The sequence below is a fragment of the Nyctibius grandis genome, chromosome 24 (genome assembly GCF_013368605.1).
Source record: "Nyctibius grandis isolate bNycGra1 chromosome 24, bNycGra1.pri, whole genome shotgun sequence".
Taxonomy (NCBI): domain Eukaryota; kingdom Metazoa; phylum Chordata; class Aves; order Nyctibiiformes; family Nyctibiidae; genus Nyctibius; species Nyctibius grandis.
In genome coordinates this window covers 424,914-450,385 of record NC_090681.1, presented here as the reverse complement: position 1 = coordinate 450,385, position 25,472 = coordinate 424,914, and the positions used below count along the sequence as shown (strand labels likewise).

Here is a 25,472-nt window from a genome sequence, read left to right as displayed (position 1 = left end):
AGATGAGCCCCAGCCACTGCCTTCGTGCTCCCTGGGCCCGGCCCGTTCTGCTTCCCGGGGATGGAGCACGGGGGGATGCTGCAGCCCGTGAGGCAGAGCACCCCGTGCACAGCCACGCGCCCGACAACAGCAGCTACCAAACCCGTAACATAAAAGGCCAGTGTTGCTTTACAGCAAAGAACGTGTAGCTACGAAAAGCTTTATTGATTTGAAAGCCAGGTACTTGTTAGGTCAGCAGTGAGACAAATGCACCCCCCAATTCCTTGTATTTAAGTGTATCCCTGACTGATTTTTGTTGATTTTGTCAAACACCAATTTGCTTCTGAAAGGTATGTGGGATTAGTCTCAGCTGCTCCACTCAGCAGCTACAAAGATACCCTCCCCTTCTCCTCCACATCCTCCTCCCTTCAACACTGTCCTTTAAGCTGGCGGGCAAGCCCTTCCCTCTTCCCTTCCTCCACCTCTTCTTTTTCTGCAGCTGAATTTATCTTTAGGAAAAGAACCGACAAAGAATAATCGTGTTTCCCATGTCCTGGCACACATTAGTGATTAAGGCTCTAGGGCCCAGTGAGGGGATTTTAATTTGCTTTTAAGTTTTAGGCACTGAAGTTGATGAAAATCAATAAATCATTAAGTTCACGTATTTATAAATAGTTTTCATGCTGCTGTCAAACTGCCCAGATGCAGATAATTGCTGATGCTTTCTGGCCACGCACCACTCGGCTGGCTGTGCTTGTGCCTCAGAAAAACAAATGGGAATGCGAAATCAAGCTCCTGAACAAAATACTCCCCAGCCCCACTCTCATCTCCCCGCTGCAAGCGTGGACCCCCCCAAGACAAGAGCAAGAGCAAAGGTCCGCGGCAGCGACGGTGCCGGAGGACGGGCGCTGCCTCGGGAGGTGCCGGCAACGCGGGCAGAGCCCACGGCACGGCCACCGCCGCAGAGGAGGAACTTGCCTGTCCCGATGATCCTCTCAATTTTAATATTAGCGTTATCCAGCTCTTTGGCAAAGAGGTGCACGGCCTGCATGGGGTCTTCACAAGTGTCAGGGTCAATGTACGTCCTCCTGGTCGGTATCTTAACTGCAGGAAAGGCACAAAGGGCACATGAGAAAGGCTCGGCAGGGGAAACGCTCCCACAGCTCATCCATCTCCAGGGCTGCTGGCAGGACTAACTCGCCACCTTTTTATAAGCAAAGCAAAAGACTCAGCTTTAAGGTTCCTAGGAAATTTCTTTAGGATTAAACAAACCTAATCGCTCTGCTCCCCTGCCACTACCTCCAGGCTGAAGGAGAGTAGCTCCTTCACTCTAGCACAGCTCCCTCCCGGACTGAGCCTATCTGCCTCCCCTGCTAATCGAGCATCCCATCGTCTCCGCTCCCGAGACCTCTAGGACAGATAATTATAATCATGAACAGCCACATTGCAGGTCCCACAGGCACCAGGAGCATGTCCAGGAGAGCCGTGTGGAGCTAGGCTGACCCGCTCACGGCAGCCCCTGCACAGCTCCGGAGGGCAAACAGCCTCCTCCAAACCCCAGCTCCCATCTCCTGAGAACAAGGAGCCGCAGCACACCAGCTCTGCCGCTCGCTGGGCCCTGCCAGAGTGCGGCCGCCTCTCCTGCTCTCCCGGGGCGAGGCAAGGAGCACGGCGGACGTTTTGCACGAGCTGCTTGGCCCGTCCAGGACCAGGGCACGGGCAAACGGCAGAGCCAGCTTGCTCCGGGAAGGGGTCACACCGTGCAAGGCTGCCCCTCCACCTCAGCCCCATCTGCCTTCCCAAGACGGGGCGCGGCTGCTGCGCTCCCCTGGCCCTGCACAGAAAACCTCCAGCAAAACCCCAAGGGCAGCTCGGCCCTTCAGAGCCATGAAACGGCCAAGCTGCATCTGGGAAGCAGGCAGGCTCTGCTGCTTCTGAAACGCTTCGGGGAGCAGAAGAGCCTCTGTGCGCTTCACGGGCATATGCCAGGAATCAGATAAACCCATCAGTCCTGACATCTGAATTTCCTTTGACAACTGTTGTCTGTAAAATTATTGCTGCTCAATAACCACGAGTAGCCCCAGAAAACAAAGCTGTATTCTCACGGAGCCGCTTGCGAAAAGCTGACGGAATAACTCACGCGCCCCGTGGGAAGCCAAAAGCATCTGCGTGTCCTTGGGCACGCGGTGACCTGTGTGCAGGAAGGACGCTGGCGTACGAGGCTGTCAAGCCCGCCGTCCCCAGAGCGCCTCGCCGTGCTGAGCCCCGGCTCTGGGGTGACGCGGCATGACAGCACTTCAGAGGCGAGGATTCAGGGCCGCTTTGTCGGGAGCCGCGTTACTAATAGCAATAAACCCAGGCATCCCCCCACAGCCGTACCGGCCGCAGCAGCCAGGCTTCACTTACAGTGGAAGTACAGCTCCTCGTCCCCGTCCTGGCTGGCTTTGCTGTACCCACACTGCCTGCAACAAGAAGGAAGACGCACACCGTTACCCGGGCAGCAGCCGCTCGCTGGGTGTAAACACCCCAAGTCGCAGCGCTCGGGAACGGGGTGCAGCCCCCCGGCACGAGGGGCCGGCGCTGCCCAGAGCCCCCGCGGCAGGGGCTTCGCGTCGGTCCCCCCCTGCCCAGCCCCAAACCCCCTCGGTCCGTGCCCGGCTCCGCTCACCTCCTCCAGACCATCACGCCGATCGCCATAGACACCAGCACCGTCAGCCCCGCGATGGCCACCACGGCGATGATGAGGACGGGGTTCTGCTCGCCGGAGGCCACCGTCACTGCGGGAGGAAGCAGAGCAGGTCGGCGACGTGCCCTGGGGCAGGTCCGAGGCGTGGGGCAGCCCCAGCCGCTCCTCCCAGCTCCAGCCTGTGCCCTCCAGGCCAATTCACCCGCAGCGCCAGGCTCCTTGTCACCGTCCTCACAACAATTCACATTCTGGTTCAGTTTCTACAGCTCACGCTGGTGCAGTCAGACCCCCGTGCAGGGCAGCGCTGAGGGTACAGACGGAGCAGCCCCAGCGCTGCCACACCAGGCTCCTGGTTCTGTTAGCACTGAGGAAAGGGTCCTGTTTATCAGAGGGACGTATTAAAATTTATGGCTCACAAATAGTTTTCCTTCATCACATTAATCCCTTCCCTTCCTGCTTTTGCAAACAGGGGTATTAGAAAGCTACATCCTATATAAAATTTTTATTGGCCTCAATTCATTCTGAAAATGTCTTCTGTGTGGCAAATGGATGCAATTTAAAGCCCTGTTAAACACAATCTGTGCGAGTCGTACTGAGCCAGCCATCTCAGGGCTTTCATTTCCAGGCAGGGTTGGTTATTAAGCTGAAGCCCTACCATCTCTCCAAGCCCTCTTTTAGTCAGTGAAAGAAGATGCTTCTGGACTATAGTCATGAATGGAAACTGTGAAAAGGAAAAGCCCCAGCAAATAACACTGCTGCTGGCTGACCTTACTCAGCCAAGTGCCTCAGGAGCCAGGACGGCAGCGGGGCACGCATCCAGGGCCAGCTGGATCTCCGGGCTGGTCTTGCCTCCTCTGCTGCAGCCCAGCCGGCCACACCATCTCTGCAGTGCCTGCTGTGGGCTGCACAGCTCCGCAGACCTGGACAGGATCGTGCCCTCGGCAGTTATGTCGGCAGGGACCAACACCCACTCCCTTCCAGCACCTGTCTGGTGGCCCCACAAAAGGGATTCGGTGAGATCTGTTCCAGCACCAACATCACAGCAAGGCACAACAACCCCTGAGCCACTCTGGCTCTGCTGAGCACCTTCTTGGGCAATCTCAGTCAGAGAGCAGAGACTGCATCCCCAGCCTTGACATAAGGGAGGACCAGAGACTGGCTGTCCTCACTGATGCTGCGCTGAGAAGCGTGAGGACAGACCCCTCCAGGACAGGCAGGCCAGCAGCAGCAACCTTGTTAAAATCAAATACGAAAATGCAATTAAAAGCAAGTCCTGGAAAGTACCTGCTCTTAGACCCGGAGCAGCAGAACCAGAGGAACAGATGCTGCTCCACGAAACCAAGAGCATCTGGGCAGGAGCAACGAGCAGCAGCATCCCCACGGCTCAGCTCAGAGTTCCACGTCCCAGGTGCACGTGTAAGAGACGACCAGCCTCGCCAACACTTACACTCTGCCAGTGTCTCCACTTCAATACTAGGGCTGTAGTTTCCGTAGTCCTGCGAGGAAGATGTCCGGATTTGGAAAATATAGAGGGTGCCAGGCTTCAGGTTATTGACCGTCACGGCTGTTGAGGTGGTTTTCACAGTCGAGTAACTTTGATCTCTCTGATCCTGTGAAATAATGAGATACCCGAGATGCAGCAGGGCTGACAGCTGCGCCACGGCGCAGGCACAGCACAGCCGTGTCCTCGCCCCTGGGTCCCGCCAGGACAGCCTATCTAAACGTAAAACCTTCAACGGAAAGAATGCATTTACTGGATGTCTCATCAATAGAAATTACACGGAAAGGTCACATGAAATGGCAGATGGAGCCAGATGATGCGCTGTGAAGAGGAGGGCGGGGTGGTGGGGAGCACTGTGCCACCCCGCACGGCTCCTCTCCTCCCTGCCAGCCCCCGCGCTGGGGCTCGGCCCTTCCCGCTCCCCGGCCACGGCCGCTCGAGCCCTGGAGTAAACACACACGTATGAGCACACACCAGGTAACCAAAGCTGGCGGGTGGGTTTGCCAACAGTCCTGTTCCCTGGGATTTTATTCACTCATCCAGCGACCTATAGAACCCTCTGCTCCGACTAAGGCAGAGCGCGACGGGCAGTGCCCCTCCTGCAGCAGCCGCTGGAGCCCGTGAAGTATGTCTTTAAAAGCAAAGATTAGGAACAAAGTTGATTTTCATGTCAGCATCAAGAGCCTCATTTCAGTGAGTAATTGCCAAACCATGGTCTGAATTCCCTACCCAAGCAGGGTGTTTCCTCATTTCACACACCCTGAGTATCCTCTTGCTGCAGCCCATTTGCACAGGAATTACTGTCCTGGGCTTCAGCGTTCGCTCTCACCCACAGATTCCTCCTTTCAAATCTTTCAGATACTGAAAATCACATTAATATGAATCAGCTTCAAGGTAGCTCGTTTCTAAATACAGAACACCAACGTGTCACCCACACAGTTTGCTTGACATGTAGCCAGTTCCATAACGAGCCTGAGCACACGCAGGTACGGTGATGGGCAGGCACTGTCCCTGCGCTCTGCCCACTGGCAGTTCTGCTAAAATTCTCAACTCCCCACACCCGTCAAATAGCAGCTATTTTTAAAGTTAAGAGACTGTCATAAAAACATTTGCTTGTGTCCCCTCCTGTGTGGAAAACCACTCACAGCTCACCCAAGTCACAGGTTTGGTGGCTCTCGGTCCCAAACCAGTGACGACCACAGGGTCCAACACCTTCCCAGAGAGCAGGCTATGGATATAGGTGTCATCTCGTCAAAGACTTAGGAACCCCGTACGGTTTAGCAGTCCCTGTCTAGCTGGCTAATGGTAAGCACCCAAACCTCAGATTTCTAATGTCCTCGGAAAAAAAGCCATCCAATGCATTAAAAAAAAAAAAGAATGAATGAAAATTATTAGCTTTACTCTTTCCCCCAGGGAGATGTCAACATTAGGACTGGATGAAATCTTGCTGCACAGATGGGGGGAAAAAACACTAGTTATCAAACTCTACAAATAATCCAAATCCCCAAAAACTTGTGTAAGCAGATTGCATAATGCCATCGGAGAGGAAAAGACCTTCTCGGCCCCCATTTGAAGCGCTCCTCTTACATTCAGGTGCCAGTAAAACCTTCCCAATACCACGGTCTGCAGACACACGGCTCCCTCCCTTTCCCACCACTCAATCTTCAGGTGGTTGACTGTGACCGGGAGCGGTGGCACCCGCAGCATCCCCCTGCACCTGCTGTGTCCATCCCCCTGCACCCGCAGCATCCCCCTGCACCGCGCTCCGGGGGCAGACCCGGCTGGCGAGGGAAGCACCCGGAGCCGGCCAGGGATGGCTGGGGCACGGCCAAGAGCCAGAGCCAGCCCCCGGAGCCAGCCCCCAGAGCCTACCTTCTCGTAGTACTTGACCTCGTACTCGGTGCCGTTGGCGGCGGGGAAGCCCGGCTCCTGCCACGACAAGGAGACGCTCTTCTGCTCAACTTTATCCGTGCGGATGTCGGTGACAGGAGTCGGTGCTGAAAAGGCAGAGAGGGAAGCAGCGGGTGACTGGGGTGCTGCCGGGGGCAGAGCATCGCCCCGCTCCCTCCCTGCAGCCAGCAGCACCCAAATCCTGCCTGTGGGTCAGGGGCAGAGCCCGGGGACGCGGCCAGTGACGCTGCGTGCCACCACGCTTTGGTTCTGAACAGCCTCACGCTCAGCCTGGGCTCCTGTAAACTCAGTCAAGTGCTCCCTGCTGTTTGATACGATTCCCATCAATAAAACATCACACAGATGCCCTCCTGTATCTCTGAATCTAGCAAACGGACTGAAGGGACCTGAACAAGTGGTCCTGACTGCTAACAAAGTCATCGGGAACAATCACACTCGTTTAGTGACGGGCTGCAGAGCAGAACCCACGGTACGTGCCAGAGAGGCAGGCGCTAGCCTCAAACACGTTGAAAGGGCATTAAAGAAAATCACACAGACGATAAAGCATTTCACGCTGTGAAAAAAAAACGTGCTTCCCATCAATATTTCAGGCTCCTCTAACATTGCCTCTACTCTGAAAAAGCAAACATTAAATTATTCACCGCTCTGCCTGATTTTATAAACTCCGTTCCATTGTACGTGGGTTTACTCCTCTCGATTAACCAGTGCTCCAGCAGAAAAGGCGTAAAACTAGGGGTGGGCACCATGTTCCTCCACTGAACGACCCGCTGCATCTGAACCCTGACAGGGCCCTTAGAGAGGGACAACAGAGAGATGGAGCTGAGCCACGAGTGCCCGAGGCCACGCAGCGGGAAGAGCCTCTTTGGTGGCCCACGATGAGCCGGCGCAGAGAAGCCCACTTCAGAGGCCCCAGTTCAGCACAAACCCCTTCTCCGCGGTCTCAGGAAGCAGAATGCGCTTTAGCACCGGCTGTGTTATTAATCTGCAACAGATTTAAAAGCCCTTTAAGACAGGAGCTGATCCCTGCTGGGAACATAAACGCCTTGGTCCCGGCGCGCACATTTACACAGCTAATGTAGCTCTGCTCCTGCAGGTAAACAGCTCCGTCCCCTCCTCACACACTTATATTTAGTCCCACGCTGGGGCCAGATTAGAAGAAACACAGTATTAATGTTGCCTCCCGCAGACTAAATAGCATCTTTCCTTTTCCCCCACACATACAATGAACAACTGCTAATTCCCTCGCGCCTGCCGCAGGGGCAGGGCAGCGCGAAAGCTGCACCCAGCTGTATGCAGAGGAGCAGGGATCCGACCGCTAAACAGGGTCTTGTTTCTTTGTTTAATTTTTCCTCTGAATCTGCATATCTGCAGCCAGAGACTTGACAGCTCGACAAGAGACTTTGATTTCTGACAGATTACGAGATTAATTACGCCATACTCCTTACGTGTATTTCAGTCCCCTCAGGAGGATGCAGCGTTGAGTAAGGGGTTGAGATTCCCACTCCCTGCATTAAGCAGGCGAACGGCCGAGGGGTGGGTTGGTATCACTTGTTGCTTCGCTCCCTACAGAGCCCGGGGCGCTCGCTGCCCGTACCCAGCCTCTCTCCCCAGCTCAGGCCTGAAGCTCCAGGCGCGGAGGCAGCTCGGAGCACGGGTCCCTCTGCCCAGCACCAGGCAGGAGCCGCTGGAGGAACAGCTCATTACAAGACCTCGTTAAGCTCACCCCGCCCTAGCTTGTACGCTGGCTCAGGAACAGCCTGAGCTCAGGAGACAGAAGATCTTCCCGGAGCCAAATCCATCCTTGAGCAGCCCAGATCCTAATGAGGAGTGACACTGCCACGGAGGAGCAGGCTGCGGCACAGCATCCACCCGACGGATCCACAGGAGTTATTACACGAGGGGAGAGAAATCAACACCACGTGCAAAAACATTTGATCAAGTGGTGGGAAAATTATTTATAACAAGATCAAAGTTTAATCTCTTCAGATGAAATTGTTGGCCTATTCCTGCCAAGAGGTATGTGAGGATCATCTGTCTCCATTAACTGTGGCTTGGCAAAGGGGTTTCATGCAAATTAATAATGTAACCGCAGAGGAACAGACAAGGACACAACAAGCCAGAGCTGATTTCCCTCAGGCACAGCTAACAAGCGAGGAGGGATCAAACCCCTCCGGCCGGCCCGGGGCCCGTCCGCGCAGGCAGGCTGGGTGGTCGTGTCCCCTCACGTAAGGGAACAGAAATGGGAAACAAAGTGGAAGGGGACACTTACAGTTGGAATTTGTGCCACAGACTGGCACAGAAGAGAGATTAAATCAACTTGGTTGTTTCCAAAGGATAGCCATATTTGAATTACCTGTTTTAAGGAGGGTTTTTTGTGAATGGGCTGAAAATGTCACCACGCTCGCTCCCACCCGGCTCTGAGCCAGCGCGGCACCACGGGACACAACGGGGCCACGGGCTCCTCCGGCACAGCCAGCTCCTCGCCTCCCCGTGGCACCAACCAAGCCCCCTGGGAGCCTGGCAGGTCGGTCTCCATCTCCCCTCCTGCCCGTGCTGCCGTGCTGTGCGCCACTGCTGAGCACCATGTCTGTGCCACCGGCGCAAACCGAGAGGAACCGGGGCACTGCCACGGCGCCGGGCGTGCAGAGCCTGAGGATGGTGCCCGTGCCACCTCCAGCCCCGTGTCCTCCCGGTGACAAACCCACAGAAGAAGCCACTGAGCAGACCCACACACCCCAGGGGCGACACGCGAGTGTAACACAGCGTGGGCAACTTTCTCTTGGTGCAACGGGGGCGAGTCCGTACCTGCGAGCCCGGTGGAGACGTTGACCTCGGCGTACTGCTGCCCCGACAGCGGGCTGACGCCCGAAACGCCGTTGAGAGCTGCCACGCGGATGGTGTAGTTGACGTGAGGCAGCAGGTTCACCAGGGTGACGGTGCGGTCCACGAGCCCCGTCTGCTGCGGCACGAAGCCCACGCCGCTGCCGCACTGCTCGCACCGGCCCCGCGGGGCCGCCGGGCACCGGCCGCACCACAGGCTGTAGGTCAGGTCGCTCCGGCCGCCCGCGTCGGCGGGGGCACTCCACTGCAGCACCAGCGAGGACTGCCGCAGGCTGTACACCAGGTTCCTCGGGGCGGAGGGTGGGCCTGGAAGCAGAAGAGTGTCCGTGCAGGGACACCGGGACAGCTGGAGGGCAAATCCCCCGGGAGCAGCAGCGCAGGCACCGGAGCGCGAGGGCACGGTCCCGAGCAGCCACAGCACGTGGCAGCACAGGGGGACGTGGGCGCGCTGATGCACGCAGCACGGTGGGGACACTGGACAGAGGACCCTCACCCGAGGGACACGTTAGACACAGCAAGAGGCAGCTCACACGGCGCGAGAAGCGCCTGACCAGACCTGGCACCTCCCGGGGCTGGGGCCGAGCAGCGGGGAGCCCCGGTGCCACGCTCGCCCTCAGGCACAGCAGGAGGGTTTCTCCTCGCTGCGCAGGCAGCTCTACCGCATCCATCACCGCGTAGCTGGGGTCCAATCCAATTAACTAGAGGCCATTTAATTAAAATCTGTGAACTATATTGACTAAATGACTGTGCCCTAGTTTTACCAGGGAACCTGCGAGCCAACTGCACGTCAGCCCCATCAGATTGCAGCCTCAGCCCGCGGCGTAGGGACAGCCCCTCCATCCCCTCCCCACCGCAGCAGCACCCTGGGGCAGACAGGACCCCCGGGACACGAGTGCCCAGGCGCAGCTCCCACGGGCTGGCACGCCATGCGAGCAGGGGGACAGCCTCGGAGGGGCTCCCGGGCACCCACCGGGCTCTGCAGGACAGACACAGCACCTGGATCCCCGTTTCCCCACTTTACAAAGAGCCGCCGCCTCAGGGGGACGTACGTGTGCAGGAGGCAGACGGTGGGTCCGACGGGGACCTGGAGTAGTTCTTCTGGCACGAACAGAACGTAGAGGCTTCCTCATGTGTGAAGCTGTGCTCAGGGCAAGGAGAGCAGAGAGGGAGACGGAGGGAAAGCTTGTAAAATCCAGGGAGGCAAGCTGGAACGACAGAGAGAAGGAGTTAACGGGAAGATCACCACAAGGTGAATGGGGGACACTTCTGACGACTGCATTTCCCCATTTCCTGGGACATCCTTTGCCTGCCACCAGCCAGCAGATATCACCCCCCACGCTACCTTCCCTGAGCACCTCCTGATCCTGGCACCAAGAGAGACGTGCCTTTGGTTTGACCCAGAATGGACACATGGGTGCTGTAGCTCTGCACTGACTCCCAGGCTGTGGGACTCTTTCCACGGGCTGGAGGAAGGGTCAGAGTCAGCTGGAACAGCCCATGAAGGGAGCTGGAGGTTCTGGAGGGACATGGGGGATGAGGCGGCTGCAGAAAGATGCAGGATATGGAAAACACACAGCTTAGGGTTTAGAGTCAGGTGAGCAGAGCAGAAATGACATGGGAGCTACAGCAAGACTCAGCAACAACCCCAAAAGGGGAGGAATAGTGAAAACAGAGAAGTTGGAGACCTCATCAGTCACCGGAGTTTCACACACAAACCCAAGGCACACGGCCATGTCCCCGGCAGCTACGGCTCTGTCACTGCGGATCACACAGCGGTCACTGCAGGCAGCGAGGTGTGCGCTGGAGTTAAACAACCGTAGTAGAAATTTGCTTTTACAGGCCACACACAGGCTTCCCTTATCCTTTGAAAAGTACCTTTGATACACCAACAAGCGATCCACATGCTGGTCAAGGATCTGCTTGACCTTTACTACAAGCAGCACGCAGCCCACAAGCAATGCCCCTAGCAGGACACCCAGAAGATAGTTCTGCATCATCACGTCACAAAAACATCAAAAAAAGGCTGCAAAACCCCACAAAGCAGTTTGCAACTGCTTCAGTTTGACCCTAAAATATCTGGAAAGGAAGCAGCCTGCACACAACGCGTGCCTGTCATGGCCGGGTGCCCCGTGCACACCCCTGCCTGCCGGCAGCCCCTCCGCCACGAGGGGTGGCCCCAGCAGGGCCAGCCCCAGGGGCACGCGTTTGTCTCTGCTGCATTTCAAGCCAAACAGGAGCACTCGTGTTTCGCTTGGCTGCTTCATCTTGGTGTGGTGCTGCTGTCTGCTACCCCTTCATCAGCTCGCTGAATATTTAAACTTAATCACGTGCGAAGTTCCTAGATGAACAGCTCCACTAATGCAGTCCACTCTCTTATAATTTTTAAGGATTTGGCTGCTGAGACTGTTCCTTTTAAAGCAGACTATTCCGGTGCACTCTGGTTCATTAATTTTTAGCATGATATAAAACTGGCAGCTACAGCTGTGATCTGAGGACAAAAGCACTAGACACAGCACAGGGCGGAGAGGATCCTTCCCTGCGATGCTGACAATGGGTGAACATTTACGGGGAGGTTATCTCACCTACCACAGGCCTTCAGGAACTCAGTGTCCCGCAGTCACACGCGGGGAGGGACCGCAGCCCCGTGGCTGAGGTCTGTACGCCCAGCAGTCCCTCCATCCCCTGGCACAGACAGACAGCAGCGTGGCAGAGCCGAGAGCAGCAACACTCATGAGATATTGCTGTTTTTCTTACATAACAGATAAAGCCTTTCAGAGCTGCCTAAAAGCCTTGCTCGCTGCCAGACAAGATCTTGTGCTGTCGTGTCACCCAACGCAAGCACAGCCCACTGACAGCAGCAGATTTGGCCTCCTCGAGCCCATTGCAGTCATGCCCAAGTAATGAAGAAAGGCTTCCGTGTATCTGGAATGGAAACTGCGACTCGCCAAATGACGTGGGCTCAACGTTTCATTTCTATAGAAAAACTGAAGAGTCAAATTGTTAAAGCAGAGAATAAAAAAACCCAAAACTTTTAAAAAATGAGGGAACCCGAATTATCAGGTTATTGCTGGGCTCCTCCCGGCTGCGGCTCCCAGCTGAACTGGACAAGCCGAAGCATTTCAGCGCGGGCTGCGGGCGCCCAGACATGAAGGGCAGCCTCACCAGCGGGCTCCGGCCAGCGGAGCTGGTGGCTGGGCTGGACACGGGGACCCCGCAGCGGCCACCAGCAACGCACAGGCATTTGTTTGACCCGCCTGCGATGGCACCGGGCGAGGCGACCCACGTGCCAGGAGCCCTCACTGCTCTCACCAGGAGCCCAGGCACCTTCACCGGCTGCCAGCGCCCACCGGGCAGCCAGAGCATCCTCTCCTGAGAGGGGCTGGAGGAGGGATTTCCAGGAAAATACGTGTTTCTAGGAAGAAGAATCAACATTTGCTCCTTGATCTTGCAAACTCTCGGCAACAGCCGCTGCCAGCCTGGGATTGGAGAGCCTGTGGTTCTGTATTCACCCCTCCTGCCTCGCAGTCCGCACGCCTCCCACTCCAGACAAAGCTCACCTTTAAAAGCACGGCCTTAACAAACACAACAGAGGAGTAAGGTTAAGGCAGCGAGCCACAGTGCATACTAAACGTCATCCCCTACCTGGGGTGCTAGACAAAACAGGAAAGGCTCCAGCTCCAGCCCTTCCCTCCCCACGGGGTAAAGCCCATCTCGTTACGGCATCAAAGCCTGAACGCTGGCGCGAGATCCCTGCTCGCACCCTCTGTCAGCCTGAACAGAAAAATCAATCTTGTTTACAAACCTGATGGGACCCGAGCACTAAACCCAGAGCAGCTGCCACCGTTCCTCGGACGTAAAGACAAGCCTGACAGCCACACAAACGTGACATCTCCTTGTAGGAACTGAACGTTTTCAATTAGAAGCATCTTTGGGGCTGTTCCTCCCTGTTTTCTGATAGCTAGAAGCAACTTTCCAGAAGTGTCTGTCAGAAGGTATGTCAGCTGATAACTGCACAAAACGCCTCAATCTGCATTTCGCAGAAACACGGGCACCACGACCCCGCGCGGGCGCGTCCCACGAGGAGCCGGGGGGCTCGGTGTCAATTTTGTTCCTTTGTTGCCTGAATCTTACACTTGAGAAGAACAGAAGCGCCCAGCACATGTGATGCATCATGTGTGCATCTCCGTTTCTTTTCTCAGATAAACTCCCACCCTCCTCCACCTCATCCCACAAGTGTTTTTCTTGGTCCCCAGCTGGTTTAGGTGTCCCTGCTATTTCACAGCGGGTATGTGACAGCTCTCAAGAGATCAGGCCATCAATTTATAGAATGAAATTCTCTTTTTTTTTTCTTACACTATTTTCTATCCTATTTCTTGTCCTCTGGTACTACTGCAACTTAATTATTAAATAATAAAATTCAATAATACATTCTCCTAGAGCCAAAGAGAAGCAGCTGGATGGGTCAGGCAGATTAATTGCCTCTCTCCAGCTCCATCATCGCTGCCCACACAGCTACTCCCTGTCACCCAGGCATGCCTTATTCATTTCACTGACAGAGAGCCCACACAGTCCTGCCTTGATATAACACTGTATGCACACACGAGCAAACTAGTGGCAGAACAAGCAGCATTGATTGGTGCTGCAGCTCGGCAGGTGACCCGGCACGATGCACCCACGGGAAGGGTTTCTCTCTCCAACTCACCTGCTCAGCTCCTCGGACAAGAGCCGATGGCTCTACCAAGCGAGGGCAACGTCCTCTCTCACGCCCAGTCTGTGCCATGGGGAGAGCGGGGGCAGTTGGGGATGCAGAGTTGAAACGTGCACGGTTTCCTACTCGGCTGGCATGGGACAGCTTTCACGTTCCCTCCCCAGCAGCTCAGACACCTCCGGCTCACAGCACCATGCAGCTCGCCCCCCAGAATTGCCCCCCAGCAGCTCCCAGGCACAACCTTCTTCTCCAGGCGGGGACTCAGAGACGCAGCTCCAAGGATGCTGAAGCTGCTCCTTCACCAGCAAGGATCTCAACGTTTTCTAAGCCACAGTTAGCTGCATGTTTGAGTTTTGGCTTAAAAAATGGCAGAAGGGATCCTGATTAATCAGCAAAAGGGCAGCAGAGTTTGAGCAGCTTTATCTTGTTAATCGATGAACAGTGATTAAAAGTGACTCACTAAGTGCATCAAGCAGGACAGCCTGCCTGCAGGACATGGGCTGGTCGCTGTTCAAGTGAAGCATGGACAATATTTTGCATGCAGCAGTAAAATGAAGTTATTAATCACCCGGCAGCATTTACCAGCTGGTCAGCAGCCTTTTACATTGTGCACTTACGATACCCATCAGTGCAACAGCTGACTACCTCAAACAATTAAGTTAACCTTTGTTGTCTTTTGAAGTAAGGAAACATTAGCCACACTGACAAGCAGGAAACTGCGACAGAACGACCGTATGATTTGCACAAAGTCACACAAGACAAATAGATATCTTTGAAGAAAGAAAAATACCATGAAGGACACTGCCTGCGTTAGCACTGCTGGGTCTCCTCATGTTGCTGAAGTGCTGCAGATAGCGGAAAAGCTGCGTGCGTGCCAGCATGAATCAATAACGCCTGCAGTTTCACCCAAAACACCTATACAGTCATTTATAATTAACGCTACAACTCTGTTGTCTTCCAAAATCAATTCCTTTCCATTTTTTGTCACAAAATTGTATTTGACAAAGTTCATCTGCTTTTAACACGTGTTAATTTTCTCTGCTGAAGCAGGCATTCATAAAAATGCTGTTTAGGAAAATCAGCAGCTACAGCTGGCCCCGAGGGGCTGCCGCAGCAAGAGCCATCACAGCACGCGGGGTCGCGGCGCCCCCGCAGCCTGACGGTCCCTCCCGGCGAAGGGCAGACCCGGGGCACGGGGCTCCCCCGGCTCTCAGACCTGCCGACCCTGCCCGCACCGGGCTGGCACATCCCGCCTCACCCATCTCAATTCCATCACCAAGCCAAGCAAGTCCCTGTTGATGATGTTCCAAACATTTCACCAACGCTAAGAGCAGAGGTGCTGCACAGCAGGCCCCGAGGAGGAATAGCGACCAGCATCGCAGCGGGCACCCCGGCAGGACGGCTGCCAGCGAGCGCCTGCGGACAAGGACAAGTTGCCCCAAAGCAGGCAGGGCACCTTGTGCAAAACCCACCAGCAGAATGAGGTAACGGAGAGGCTCCTGTCCTCCCTCATGTGCTGGGTTTGCAATCCTGCCTTGTCTTATTGCAAAACCTGTGATCAACACCCTGCAGCAGAGCAATGCCCACACAGAGCCCTGCTGTGGGAAGGGGAAGAAATCGTGTCCGACCTCCGTGCCCGGGCAGAAGGGACAAAGTCAGCGCGAGGGAGCGATCAATACGAGCACTGCGTTGGCTCTCCAGCTCCTCTTACCTGGCTGCCTCGCCTGCCAGGACGGGTATTTCAGGCTGCACCACTCAAGAGAATTCAAAGGCAGCTCGTCTTCCACAAACTTTTTTTTTAAAAAAAAAATAACTGGTTTTCAGTGACACTTTTCAGCAGCCTACAGTCCAACACGGTCCCAGCATCTCCGAAACTCAGGTCAAGGCTACTCTGTAATTTTTGCCCTTGTTAAATAATTTGAAGAGCACTGAAATGAAAACCTACGTCCAGAGGCTAGATCTTTGTGCATCTCCAACAATGAGCTCTTAACGGCTGAAATTAAATTCAGTGATTTAGTCTAGAAGAAAATTAAATACCCAAGAATATTTAATAAGACAGTCTTGCAATATCTAAAAGAACGCATGTGCTTGAGTTCAGTGCTGTGGCAGTACCCAACAGAGCCTCGTTGTTATTTATGCAGGAATGTTCCTCAAGGACACACATCCACTGAGCCAACTGCAATTTACTGTTGTCTCTTTCAGTTCCCTAACGCATCTACCAAATGATTCCCTGCAAAGGGCTGACTGACCTGCATCTCCTGCACCCTGCTCCTGCAAAGCGCTTTATCTCACACAAGCTCCTTCAGCCGTGGGCAAGATTCGCTTCCCCCCCGTATTTCACCAGAATAACCAGCATGTCCCTCCAGCAGCAGGGACCTATGACCTTAAGCCTGACAAGAATTCTGCAAACAAATCGTGATGCTTGTAATTTTCTGAGTAGTTTGCTCTAAAATTAAGTGTCATAGAGCAATTTGTGCCTGGCTCTGCCACAATTTCCATGGCCATAATTATTTCAGACACACTGTAAAGCAGCAATATAATATGCAATGTCAAATAATAAATATCTCCAAGCTTGATCATCACTCCACGACAGACTGAAGAGAAAGCGTATTTTACATGGGCGTTTCACGTGCGTGACTGATGGGAAGCAGCATCTACCACAAGGCATTACAGCCACCACGGCGGCTGCTGCTAACGGGCTCCAAGTTCATCCAGTACAAAGCTCTCCACGCCTTCGAACTGTCACTTTGCCCAGGTCACAAAGGTGCTGCAGCCACGTTCTGCTAGAACACAAGACCCAGGAGGAGAAAGCCAAACCGTAATTCAGAAAGGAAACTGAAGTATAAATTTCCTCAGTGATTATTCCTTCAGCAACAGGCACAGATTTACTCCCACAGCCCCCACCTGACGTGTAGCCCCCGTTTCCCACCCCGCTGCCACCCAGCGCAGCCTGGCTCCAGCCCTGACGGGTGCTGCTAAACCTGCGCATCAGCACCGGCCCCGTGAGCGACGGGCTGCATCAGCGACGAAAGTAAAACCTGGTGCTTTGTGCAACTTACTGAATCCCAGGAGAAAACATAAACTTATTATGCATAATGCTCAAGCATCAGTCAGAAGATAAAATAATAAACTCCAGAAGCACATACAGGTTTGTAAGCTAATGTATAAAAGATGAAACCAATCAAAAGCCCCAAGTGCTGTAGGTTTGGATCCATCTTTTTAGCATTTAAACGGAAAAGCAGACCCTAGTGCAAAGGTGCCTCCTGAAGCCTAAATGACAACACACTGTGATTTACTCTTCTAAATTTCTCTAACTTTCAGTTGAACTATTTATTCTCCAGCTAAGGACACTGTAGTGACATGACGCCTTGACGGGACACATGCAACGCACAGGAAAGCATCTTACCAACGCCACCCCAAACGGGCCCAACACCAGAGCGATCTCTCTCCCCATGCTCACTTGTGGTGCTCAGCAGCCAAAAGGCAAGCACTAGAAGGGGATGTACAAGACACAAATGGAAAGACTCAGCTTTTTAAAAAGCAAGCACTTTCTCTGTTGTAGCACTTTTTCCCTTTGGAAAATAAAAATGAAGGACTTTAGCCAAATCCTTCTTTTTGCAGAAAAACTTCCTTTTGAATTTACTCAAAACGTTGTCCAAGTTCATGTCCAAGTAACGCCTGGCAGCAGTGAGAAACCGCTCTTCTGTCACAGTATTTACAGCTGTGTTTTGTCCACAGACCTACCCCTCACACAGGCAGGATGATCTTCTCAAAGCCTTTGCTTATCCGTTTGTTCCCCCGCTATTCAAGAAGTCAAGCACAGGAAAGATAATATTGACTTTCCGAGATATCTGTAGCGAGGCACAAGCTGCTGCAAGAGCAGAGCTCTCAGGGCTCGCTGGTGCCAGGACCAGAAGGTACGAGCTGAAGTGACTGCGAGGGCGATTCGAGGCGCCAGGGCAGGCGGCAAGGGCATCGCTGGGGGCTCCGAGAGGAGGACAAACCCTGACAAAGCACCAGGAACTACCTGTCCCTACAACTGGTTTCGGTAGCGTCATTCCCGTGTAGGCAAGGGACACTGTGCGCTAATTAGACCATCGCCCACGGGAACGAGCGCGGTGCCAGGCCGCAGAGCACGGGGCATCTCCCCAGCGCAGAACCGGTCCTGCTGCTGCTGTCAGAAGTGGAGGGAAATAAATTGGGAAGGAAACTTCGCTACAGCACACATTTATGTTTCTGTCAAAGATGAGTGGCTGACAGCTATTTCTGGAAACCGGTCTCCATCATATTAATTCAACGTCTGGCTGAAGTTGTCTCATTTGCAGCAAATCTGGCTGGTAAATATTAACCTTGGGCTTTGTTGAAATTCTCCTTGCAGATATTACAAGGGATTGGATGGAAAAGATGAAGCAGAAAGAGACAACTTTACAGCCAACATCAGGCAGATCCTCCACATCGTGGTTTCTTTTAGTCAAAAGCTATTGCAACGCACCACAAAGGAAACGGCATGACAGGGCCACAGCGCCGGCCGCCTAAAATTAAGGGTAAAAAGATATCAGCGCCAAGAAGCCTGCTGAAAACAAACAGGGATGGACAGGGGATCATCCACAGCGCAACGAGACTGCTCGCTGCCTGCCACGCATCTGCTGGAAACAGGCTTTACGATCAGTCAGCGCAGCCCAGCATCTGGCTACAGATGTGTACGAGACAAGAAAGCAGTCTGAGTTATTTACAGTGACAGAATCTCTCCTCTTATTTGGGAGCAGATGTTAAACAGACGCTGAAGCCGCTCGGTTGCACCCCGGACATGGCTGCATTTCAGCGATCACCGGAATGATTCACCAGGAGCGGGCAGACCCCGGAAGGCTGCCGGGGACGCGGGGGCTTCTCCAGAGCAGCGGCGCGGCACGGAAGGATGGACAGCAAAGAGGCACAGCAGTAGTTAGCAGTGCCGTAAATCCTATCAGCCTTTTTCCATCTCTCCTAACTTCAATGCGAGGACACAAGTGTTCTCCCGGGCTGTCCCTGCTCCCCCAAAGCCGTCCTTGAACAAACTCAGGGTCCAGCCTCTCATGGCCACAAGAGCTGCGGCAGAGACTGTGGCCAAGAAGTTTCACAGGCGAGGAGGATCCAGCAGACTCGCACCTGCTGAGCCCCCCCAAGCCACAGCCACGGGGCCACGGCATCACCTGGCTGTTTTAACATCCCCAAACCCCCCCCGTATTTACCTGCCTCCAGCTCAAGAGCTTTTGTCCTTGTTGAAGAATTTCCGCAGCCCCGGATGCTTTCATTATAAATCTTTTAAAGTTATTCACTTAGAGCTATGCTAATGCAGGGCTGTCAAAAAAAAGCAAAGCCAAGAACTTTCAACCCTTAAAAACTAGTTTTCTGATATTTGACCAGACATCAGACACTGCTCTACAGGGAGCGACTAATGACCTGCTTTCTGTGAGAGGGGGGAAAAACTCAATTATGTCCATTAAATTACTTCAAATATTTTTCCTTAGAGAATATGAATTATTTAAACTCAACACAGAGAAACCTGAAACATTAGCAAAAGCCTTCTGGGACTCGCTATGTAAATTCCAACTCCAAACAGATGGGGAAAGCACGGCGAGCTGCCACGCAGCCACTGAAGCAGTGAACAGCACCGAGATTTCAATGCGATAGTTTTAATAAGGTCTTCTTAAGGAGGGCACCAAGCAAACAGCCACTACCTGGAGCACCAGGAAAGGCTTCCCATGTGCTGGAGGAAGGCGGCACAGTTGTCACAATTTAAATCTGAAAAGCCTCAAGCAGGTCCTGAAGGACAGACCCGACTCCTCAGGAACAGCTCGCTTTCCTACCATTTACCCAATTGCCACCCTTCAAATTAAGGTCTGGCTGTTAGCTGGGGAGCTGCAATCAACTAAAAGACTCATATTGCTGACAAAATGCAATTCCACGGGTCTGAGCCATGCTCAGGCACCAGGCAGACTGGAGTGGCCTGGCAGCAACAAGGGCTGACACACACAAAACCAGCCAGAGGACACCGACGGCCGCTTTTACCTCTGCATCCCCCGTCCTTCTCCTCGAAGCCGGGGCCACACGTGCACTTCCCTATGGGGACCAGCCACTCGCCCTCCGCGCTGCAGTGCATCCGGGGGGGGTTATCCACGTCCACTTCGGCGTGAGCCACACAAGTGCCCTTAACTTCCACCAGCGTCGCGAAGGCCGTCTCCGCCACCGTGTCCGGAAACACGGCCAGGTTCTGCACGGTGGCGAGGCACTTCTTGTAATAGACCCGCACGGAGACCAGCGCCACGCAGGCACCCACGTCCTGGAAGCCCAGGTGGAAGCCTCTCTTGCTCAGGTGCCCAATCTCCCTCAGCTCGGTGTTCAGCTTCATCTTACGCTCGCCCAGGTCCCCCTGCGTGAAGCTCTCATCAGCAGCGATGGTGTCGATCTTGGTGTGCTTGCTCTCGCGGACGCTACGGCCCAGGTCGGAGTCAGACTCGACGTAGTACAGATTGAAGGTCTCCTTGCAGGTGCCCATCACGCCAGGGATGCTGTTGCAGTCCCGCAGGGTGAACTTCAGCTCGATGAAGATCCTCTGGCCGTCGCGCCTGGCAATCCAGCCTGTCTGCAGCCAGTTGTTCTGGTTTGGCTCCAGGACGTTGCAGACCTGGTACGTGCGTATCGGCTTGTAATTCTCATCCACGCCACTGATTTCTTCCCACTGGGGAAAGAACACAAAGGGCTGTAACAGCTCAAGAGCTGCCGTGAGCATGGACCAGCCGCCCCGGCAGAAACACACCGATCAGTATCAATATCACCGCCACAAGCCTCTCCACCTACAGGCCGTTATATCGTAGGCACTAGAAGTCCTCAGCCCACCAAAACCACAAGCTGTAGTAACACAGCGGTGCTGCTGGACCTCCTGAGCTCTCTGCAGAGGTGCAAACATGGAGACACAAACAGAAAGAGGGCACTGGCATCTGACCTTCTAAACCAAAGTCTAATATGAAACTGGACACAGCATCTGCTGAGGAGCCAGGGCCTTTATCTCCCACACGCTCCTCGGATTTTCTGTCCCTGGGAAGGTGCATCTGCGCAGCATCACCACACAGGGTCATGCCAGATGGGGTTGGGCTACCCAGAGGAGTCAAAGATGGCCAAGGAGATGTGACACCAGTCACGCCATCACACAAGGATAAATATCTTCACAAACAGCAAGCAGCAGCTTCTCTGTCAGGAGAAGTTTTGGCTAGAGCAGGACAAATCCTCTGACTGCAAGTGAAACGGTATTTCCCCAAAGTTACCAGCAGAGATTCTGATTAGTGAAATGATGATTCAACCCTCACAGCCTTAAGGATGTCCTGGCTACTTCCCAAAGCAATTCATTCTATGGGTAAATTTATGCAAGACTGCCAAATGTACCCAAAACAGAGTTTCTTCTGCAGACTAACAGCTGGGCAACACAGACTCCAGGATCTATCACTATTCCCGCTGAACAGTTTGTTTCCATTCTGGAAAAGGAACCCAAAGCAGCAAGGAACACAACCCTGAGTTTCCCAACACAACACAAGCTCCTGAAAGCGGCTACAGACTGACCCTGGCAGCAAAGCAAGGACCTGATCAAACAAACCCCCCATGATGCAGAGCTCATCACGATCCCACCCCAGCCACGGCCCTCTTCCAAGGGCTGAACTGACCCCAGGAGCTCACGCTGACGTGCAAACTACAACACAAAGCCTGAGCTGGCTGGTGTTTATTTGCTTATTACAGGAACTCGTTTTGAGGAGCTGTTACGCATCGGTTGTCCGCTCACATAACCAGCACTTCGCTCCTCGCTCTGCTCCCAGGGTGCCCCCGACAGCTCGTGCCGAGCTGCCCACCCGCCCCCGGCTCGAGGAGACCCCGAGGGTGCCAGCCCCCTCCACCAGCTCCACGTGGGGACTTCAAACAGTGCCAGGCAGCAGCAGGCAGACCCTCTCCAGCAGCACAGAGACGGTCCCACCGCCGCACTTACCCCGTTTGACGGGTGCGAGGTCCAGCCCAGCTCCGCTTGCGACTCCTTCGAGTCCAGCAGGACAACTGCAGGGAAGACAACGCGTTAGAAGCGAACTCCCTAACGCGGGCAACGCCAGCCCACGTCCCCCCGGCCCACCCGCGGGGAGCTCCCAAGGGTCCTTCCCAAGGGACTCTGCACGATGATCCCTCCGACACCACCAGCCAACGCTGAACCGCACCGTGCCCATCGCATGCATTTCTCCTGGAACAAGAATTTCCTTGGCAGACACCCTCCTTCCACAGAACAGCCCGTTCCGCGCTCGACGGGAAGAGGCAACTCCCTCGAATTCAGTTCCGCGGCCGGCAAACAGGAGCCGTCCCTGGCTGGCCCCACACAACTCCCGCAGACCGCAGGGGGTCCCACGGCCTCCCCCCGTTAAGGCCCCGGTGCGGCCGCACCCGCGGCGGGGCCGGCGCTGCCCCCCGGGGCCGGCGCGGCCGGGCCGGGCTCCGCCGCCCCGTTCGCCGCCTGCCCGCACGGGCGGCCCGGCCGGTACCGGCAGCGGGCGCCGCAGGAGCTCGGTCCTCCCGGCGCCTCCGCCGATGGTGGGGACCGCGACACCGGAGTCCGCTCGCTCCGGGACCCCCCGCGCCGCACCCGCCCCGTCCCGTCCCACTCCCCCCGCGCCCCGGGAGCAGCGGCACCGCCACCCTACGGAGCCACCGCCGCGCCCGGCGGGGCTGGCGGCGACACGGGGGGCGGCAGGCGAATCCCGCCCGGACCCGACCCGCCGCCGAGCCGCGCCGGCCTCTCCCAGCGGCGCCGGGCACCGCAACGCGCAGCCCGACCCGCCGCGGGCGACCAACGCCGGAGCCGGTGCGGCGGCACCGAGCGCCGAGGCCGCGGGGCACGGGGGGCGCGGCGCGGCCGGGGGTGCCGGCGCAGAGGGTGCCGCGGCCACGCCACGCCGCCCCGCCCGCCCGGTGCCCGCCCGGCGCCCGCCCCGCTCACCCTGCTCGGCGGCGGCGCGGGGCAGCACCGGCAGCAGCAGCAGCACCGGCAGCGCGCGGGGGAACCCGCCGCCGCCGCGCGCCGTCGCCATGGCGCCCCCGACTCCGCGCGCCCCGCGCCGCCGCCGCGCTCCGGCCGCCGCGCCCCGCCCCCGCCCCGCGCCGCCAACCGCCGCCGCCGGGGCGTGGCCACAGGCCGGCCCGGCCAATCCGCGGCGCCGCCGGGGCGCTGGGCGGGAAGGGGCGGGGTGAGGGCGCCGTTCACGCTGGAGCCTACTGACGGCAGCTGCGGCCCGATCGCCCACCAGCTGCGCCTCATGGCACCGGCTCCCGCCGGCACGGGCTGGGCACAGCGGGACCGAGCGCTGGGCCGATCGGTACCGCTGCCGAGGGCAGGGACTGCCCCCCGCGGAAGCCCAAGGGCTGCTGGGGCACGGACAGCCCTTGCTGACGCTGAGATGCCGCAGCCTTGTGGTCACAGCCGTAGTTAACGGCGCTGTGCCCCCCCGTGAGCGCGGAGCAGGGCTTGGGCACTGACTTGGCAGGTGTGAGGAGCACCCAGAGCAAAGGGCTGCGTCCGGACACGGAGAGCTGAGGGATGGGTCGCGCTGGCAGGACTTGCCCAACTAAACCAAAACCCACCGTGAAATGAGAGGTGCAGCGAGGGCTGCTGGGGGGCAGCAGCCGCTGAACGTGCCCGTGCGAGTGGGGCACGGTGCTGCAGGGGAAGAGCAGGGTCGTGTGTCTGCACAAACTCTCTGCGCTCAAACACCTTGAAGAGTCAGACACCAAAGCCTGGATTCTGCGGTGCCTCGTACATGCATGAGTTTACTGCCGCAGGTATCCTATCGAAGCCTGCTGCCAATCAGACTCAAATTTGCACATTGCATAATGAGATTAATTAGATATGGTGATTGCAGTTCATTTGCCTCGTGCCCCAGCTTCGAAGCACTCTCTTCCTGAAGTCAATCAGCCTGCCCACGTGAGGGCATTTAACCATGTGGGAAAGGCCCTGCAGGACCAGGAGTCCTGAGCGACGCAGGCACCACCTCAAAACCCCAAGCGCAAGGTTTCGTTAACCTGTCCCGAGGGAATCTGCCTTTCCAAGCATTTTGTGAACACCTAAGGCGTGTTTGCTTTCGAGAGGTTTGGGAGGCACTGCATCCCAGTACAAATCTGTTGGAAACCTGGGGCTCTGGGCCAGCTCAGAGGAAGACGCTGCCGCTGTGGCCATTCTGCAGAAATGGAGGAAACATTTTTCAAGCACAGTGAGGATTCACAACTGGATTTGACAATATACACTGCTAATATTTCTACTTGCTCTCCGTGCTTTCCAGCACTTCCCTCCCACCCAAAGCACCGACCCCTCACGTTCCAGCTCAGCCCCAAAACCTGCCATTCAGCGGCACGTGAGTCGTAGCCTGGCAGACCCGGGGGAGGGACCTGTGACAGGACACAGACAGCCCAGCTGGACGCGTGAAGCCGGGGGGTTTTCCAGCTCTCCCTCCATTTCTCAGCCCCTCTGGAAACACGCCCTGTGTTAACTTGACCTACAAGAAAATCCCCATCCATTTACCAATGCTCTTTCCGGCCGGGAGAGCTCAGCTTGGGCCGGTGCTTTGCTGCGGTGCTTCAAGCCCGGCCGACGCTCCCGCCTGGCCCCTGCAGCCCAGGGGCTCCCGGCGAGCCTGGGGACAGCCCTGCTGCCTGGGGTCGCAAGTTCGTATCATTAAAATTCTCCCTCCATCACATTACAGGGCAGGGAAGCAGAAGACAGGGTTTATTTATGATCTTCCTCAAGTGGAAACCAGAAGTGACCCATTATTACTGGAGATTTTTCAAGCCACCCAGGAAGAAAAGTGATATTTAGTTGTCGTTGAAGGCTCATAACTGCATAACAATTTCATGCTATGTTAACTTCTAGGTTTTCTTTCGCATATAAATTTTTAAGAAGTAAAATAGAAAAACCCAGGCACTTGACCTTTAATCACAGTTATTTGTGTGATCAGTCGAGTGTGGGAAAAAGCTAGTTTGTGCTTGAAAGATGCCCTTTAAAACAAGATTGCTCTAATATGACATACAGCTCACATGGAGTAATATATGGGATCTCGCTCACCAGCCTCTGGGGCACAACAGCCTCCCACTTCGTATTCATGCACAGGATCTCACTGCTGGTACGTTGGAAGGTATTAATGTCATGAAGGAAATCGATACAGACCCTGGGGTAGCTCCGCTCACCACCGAGAGACCCACGGGCGCTGCACACGTTCACGTCATTGAAGAACCGAACTGGGAGGAGGATTTCAATGTACACGGAGGATATTATGTTAGAGATATCTTTCACTAGAAGAAGGGTATGTCATGCTAATAGAGTACAAAGCTCTTCCATTTATCTGAAATATTATTCCAAGCACTTATAAAAGCTTAATATTAGAACAGCCAGAGGTATTTTAATTACTATTTTGAAGTATCGTGTTGTTTTGGGGAAATGATCTCATGAATTTTCCTTTGGCAAGACTGGATGACTAAAAGCCATTGCTGGGGTGAAGGAAAGAGAGCAGCCTTTTAATTGGGACTACTGGATTTATTCATTACCAGGCACAGCTGATGACCACGGATGGGGCTCTGAGCCCGAAGACGGGCTGCGGCACAGCCAAGCCAGCGCTGAGGACGTCAGCAAGCAGGGCAGGGGGACGCTGTCCCAGGACAGCACAGCAGACCAACTATCTCCTCGAGTGCCAGCGGCGTAACGAGGGGCCAGTTTCTGTAAGGAATACTGGAATACTGGGAATACTGGGTTGTCTGGTCGCCTCTGTCACTCACATCCAGCACTCGGGCAGCTT

The 25,472-nt window shown here is 55.3% G+C and overlaps 1 protein-coding gene across 1 annotated transcript in view; it reads right to left on the bottom strand.

The window, feature by feature from the left end:
* Positions 1-22,721, bottom strand: part of EPHA10 (EPH receptor A10) — a 28,769-nt gene extending 6,048 nt beyond the window's left edge. Inside the window, exons 1-10 of the mRNA XM_068417971.1 lie at positions 22,631-22,721; positions 21,638-21,702; positions 19,675-20,344; positions 9,968-10,123; positions 8,883-9,224; positions 6,039-6,163; positions 4,113-4,275; positions 2,648-2,756; positions 2,386-2,441; positions 958-1,083 (exon numbers count right to left, since the gene is read on the bottom strand). Coding sequence (XP_068274072.1) covers positions 958-1,083; positions 2,386-2,441; positions 2,648-2,756; positions 4,113-4,275; positions 6,039-6,163; positions 8,883-9,224; positions 9,968-10,123; positions 19,675-20,344; positions 21,638-21,702; positions 22,631-22,721 — 1,903 coding nt within the window. The remainder of the gene's footprint in view (positions 1-957; positions 1,084-2,385; positions 2,442-2,647; positions 2,757-4,112; positions 4,276-6,038; positions 6,164-8,882; positions 9,225-9,967; positions 10,124-19,674; positions 20,345-21,637; positions 21,703-22,630) is intronic.
* Between the last annotated feature and the right edge of the window lie 2,751 nt (positions 22,722-25,472).